Genomic DNA, 4,518 nt, shown 5'->3' on the forward strand with positions numbered 1-4,518 from the left:
CCTTCCATTATTTTTCCAGGCTCTGATCTCCCTGCTCGTTGCACCGAGGCGCTCGACGCAGAGCCCCGCTCCCCATCCTACCTTCTCTTTCGCCTCATTGTTGTCCTGGCTGCTGTGGCTCTCGCTTGCCTTCCAGGAGCGCAGTGGCGATCACAGTCGCACCCCCTGCACCCTCCCGGGGTCCCGAGAGCATCTACTCGCAGGGGGACAGCGAGCGGCCGCCGACTTTGGGTCGCTTCGTTGCTATTTTTCTTTGCCTTATTTTCGGCTTTCCTTTTTTTTTTTTTTTTTTTTTTTTTGCTCCTCTTTTTTTTTTTTTTTGCCTTTTCCCCTCACCGCGTCCCCGCAGCGTGTCCCCGTCCCTCGGGAGGACATTGCCGGGGAGCGGGGCCTCGGCGACGATGTGCCGGCCCCAGCGGCGGAGCCAGCAGTGAGCGCCCAAGGGAGGCACCTGCCCCGCGGAGCAGGGGGCGCTCCGGGGGGGCCGCACCGCCTCGCCCCGGCGCCGACGCTTCACCCCGAGTTTAACGACTCCCGGGGGCTTCGAGCATGAGCAAGCCGGCGGGATCAACAAGTGGGTAATAACGCGGTGGAGAACTTCGAGCAGCCTTTCCGAGCCCGGCTGCAGCCTGGCCTGGGGGGCGGGAGGTGGAGTGGAGGGAGAGGAAGGGGAGGGGGGGCTGTGGCTTGGGTTTGCATCCCCCCTCCCTCCCCGCCACCCCCGCCCAATTGAAAAAGAAGTGTATATTTCCAACCGGAGTGGCAACGAATATATAGGCTCTGTGTTGCCCCGACAGAGTTTGGGCCCGGGGTCTTACAAAAAGTAAAGCTTTTTAGCTGCACGCCCTGGCCTTCCGCGCCGGGAAGCGGGGCAGAAGCCGGTGGGCAGCGAGCCCTGGGGAAGGCGGCTCTGCCGGCGGCGGGGAGGGGGCTGGTCCCGCCGGGGCTCGGGCGGCTGTGTGCAGGTCTCCGGTACTGGGGCGGAAGAATGAAGGTTTGGGTTTAAATGGCTTTACGGCGTTGAAACGTGCTGCTTTTCTCACGGAGTTTATGCAACCTTCTGCGACATAATAATTTCTTTTTAAGAGTTTGAAACTCCGGTCACTCAATTACACGGAATCGCGCAAGCAACTCAGTTGAAGGAGGATTTAAACGCAATACTTTGCACACCATTCCCAGTTACAACAAATAATCCTGCAACGAGGAAAGCAGAAACAACTTAAAAGTCACATTTTCCTTAATCCTAAATCCATGCACCTCATAACTGGAGAATTTAAAGCATGACTAACCTCTCTTACAGAATGGCTCAATCCGTATAATCCCAACGGGACTTTCGAAGTTTGTAATATGGATGGAGTCAGTAACAAAGGGGGGGGAAAATACCCAATCCAATTTAATGTCTGACAAGTGATGGATCGGACAGCTATTTCCTCTGCGCTCCGACGGGCTCCCGGGGTTGCGGAGCACCGGAAAAAGGGAGTCAAAGCCGTGAGGAACCCGCCGTGGTACCTGCCACCGGCCGCCTCTAGCCAGCCCTGAGGCCTTCTTTTCGCCGCTATCCTCCATTATTTTGACCCGGATCCGCCCTTTGTCCGCGGGAGCCGGGAAGCCGGGAAGGAGGGAAGGGGGCGCAGCAGGGCCGGGGGACAGCCGGGGGCCTCGGCGCGGAGGTCGCGCGTGGAGGAGGCGAGCGGCGCGGAGCCCCCGGCACTGCGGCCGAGCTGCCGCCGCTTCGGCGTGGGCTGGTTTTATTTCTTCCTCCTTGGGGCTGAGTGCGGCACCTTTCCGAGCCAGCCGCCCGAGGGGAAAAAAAAAATGTAGTCGAGGTGCTAAGGGGCTAACTGGGGGAGAGTAGGGGGCAGGGTCCAAAAACCTGTTTGGCCGGGGGCTGGTTCCGCCAGCTGCACTGCCCAGGCTGCTCGGGAAGTGCAAGGCAGTCGGAGCGGGATCGGGCCCGTGGGCAGCCGCGCTGGGACATTGTCGGGGCTCCTGGCAGCTTTCTGAGTGCCGAGGAAGGGGCAGGAAGGACCGGGGAGCCTTGTCCCCAAAAGACGCCGCAGCTTCTGCTGGAGACATTTTGCGAAGGAGAAAACTCGCCAGGCTGGACCGCGCCTCCGGCCGCACGGTGCTGGGCGACCCTGGGCCACTGCCGCCGCTTTCACCGCTTGATGACCCCCTGACCCCGGGGACCTCCTGAAAGGGACCCCCAGGCCCGACTCGGCCAAACCTCACGGGGACGAGCACACGCGTGGCCTCGCTCAGGACCGGGACCCGATCCCAGCCGGGCTCGACAGCGCATGCAAAGCCCGACCAGATGTCCTGGGGCCTGGGCGCGATCCTGGGGGTCCTAGGGGGTTCCTGGACAAGGGAGCTGCGTCCTGGCTTTTCTGCCCGCCGGTGGGCGCCTGGCGATGTCAGCTGCGATATCAGCCTGGGTGGTAACAAGACCCCATCCCGCCGTCCCCCGAGCCCAGACTAACTTCTTTCAACAGCCTCTGATGGTAATTACAGTAATCGGGACTGCCATATATCCTTTAAGCAATTATGACACAAAAAAAAGCCCCCAAGGACCCCCTGTCGTGGGATGTTCAAAACGGTTTCCCTGCTGAACAGAAATCCCATTTTCTTAGCGCTAAAACTTCTGAGACGAAGCGGTACCTCGGGGAACCGGAGCGCTTTTAAACAGAGTTAATCAGTTATCGCATGACCCCGTGTCAAGCTTACATTTTTCTCTTCCCACCCCCCGCCCTGCCTCTTACCCGTCTACTTATTTCATATTTCGCCCTGCACGAAAGTTTTCTCATAACAGCCCCTGCGGGGCAGGGATTGGGGTTGGGGGGGGTGCAGATCGCGGCCGGGGCTGCGGGCGGGCGGCGGGACGGGGCGGCCCCGCAGACTCGTGAAGCGGGGGGCCCCAGCTGCTCCCTCCGCCGTGTCCCCTCTCCCTGTCCTCCGCCTCGCCAAGGTCCACGGAGCTCAGAGGACCGGCCGAGCCGCTCTGGCGGCTGGAAACATGTTTATGTGGGTTTGGCGAGGTGCTCCAGGCGCTCGGGTTTTATAGATCGAATATGTAGGCGAGTAAAGGATATATAGAAAATATGTTTACATGCATGATGTGGATATGTACCTAAATAGTGCATAGGATTTTTTCAAAACAGCTCCCAAACATAAAATCCGTCTGGGGAAAACTATTTTTTAAAAGTAACCCAAGTTTCTTCCCTCTCCACCGCACGACCTTAGCGCCAGTGGAGCCGAGCTGGCTGCCCCGCACCGCAGGCCAGCCGGGGAAGCAGGGACCCCCGTGGCTGTCCGGTGCCCCGGGGGGAACAGCGGTTCCACAGCGGGCTCGGCTGCGCGGCCGAGGTTGGGGACCGCTGGCAAGGGAAGAGGAGCGGAGCGGGGTCCCGGCGCCGGGAGCGGCGGTGGACCGGGGTGCGTGGGGGCAGCGCGGCAGTGCCGGGCTCCACACCGGGATGCACCAACACTGCACGTATCGCTCCAGTGTCTCTCCCCCCCCCCAGCCTGCCCCTCCTCCTCCTCCTCCTCCTTTGTGTGCGTGCGTGTGGACCCTCTCTCTCCCCGTGGATGCTAAGGACTGGAGAGGGAAGTCGAGCGCTTTCCCCCCGTTGGCATTGTGCGATATCCGAATTCCCATGCTACACTTTTTGACGGGTCACTGGTGCCCCAATAGGCAGGTGGCAAGGAGGGCTTGTAATTACACACTCCCAGAAACGGTGCCTTGGCCTCAGCCCTCCTCACGGGCGCCTACCTGCAGCTCCAAAGCCGCGGTTTTCTCGCAGGCAGTGGGTCGGGGGGGCATCCTTCAGCTGCGCTCCTTATTAATTGCGTAAAAGTTTTCTATTCTTTAACCCCTCTCCCTCCCTCCCACCTTCCCTCCCTCCTCCACCCCTCCCTCTCGCAGTCCCTAACCTAATCCCCGTCCCTCTCACCGTGTTGTGTATAGCAGCTGTCGGGTTTCATTTAGGGGAGAAGCTGGCAGCTTGTGCTCATTGGAGGCAGTCAAACGAGTTTCAATGGGAAAAATCATTAAGTTAACACTTTATCTAATGTCCCTATTGTCTGCCAACAGGCATTGTCTTAGAGCCTTAGCGTAGACATGTCTGAAAGTATCTCCGACTCCTAAATTCTCTAGGGAGCAAGAGGAGCCCCTGCGGCCTGTTTCCATTGCCCCCTCCCGTCCCGTAGCAGCGCTCCGCAGCGCTCCGCACGCTGCTGCTTTTACCCCTCCAGCCTTCATCCTCAACCCCCATAGCCGGGGCTCTCCCGAACTATTTCCGAACAAAGATAATGGTCTCGAGAGCTCTTCATTGGAGTTTGGAGACCAAGGTTTCGTGAGAGAACTGAATTTCCAGCTTAAGTTCTGGTAGGAGAGAAGAAGACTGTTTGAGGCAGAGGGAAGAAAAAGAGAGGAGAGAGAAGAGAAGAAGAGAAGAGAAGAGAAGAGAAGAGAAGAGAAGAGAAGAGAAGAGAAGAGAAGAGAAGAGAAGAGAAGAGAAG

The 4,518-nt window shown here is 58.9% G+C and overlaps 1 protein-coding gene across 1 annotated transcript in view; it reads left to right on the forward strand.

The window, feature by feature from the left end:
• The first annotated feature begins 462 nt into the window (after nucleotides 1–462).
• Nucleotides 463–4,518, forward strand: part of NR2E1 (nuclear receptor subfamily 2 group E member 1) — an 18,055-nt gene continuing 13,999 nt past the window's right edge. Inside the window, exon 1 of the mRNA XM_017828892.1 lies at nucleotides 463–574. Within this exon, the coding sequence (XP_017684381.1) occupies nucleotides 550–574 (25 nt within the window). The 5' untranslated portion in view covers nucleotides 463–549. The remainder of the gene's footprint in view (nucleotides 575–4,518) is intronic.

Source organism: Lepidothrix coronata, unplaced genomic scaffold (genome assembly GCF_001604755.1).
Source record: "Lepidothrix coronata isolate B3197 unplaced genomic scaffold, Lepidothrix_coronata-1.0 Scaffold5, whole genome shotgun sequence".
Taxonomy (NCBI): Eukaryota; Metazoa; Chordata; class Aves; order Passeriformes; family Pipridae; genus Lepidothrix; species Lepidothrix coronata.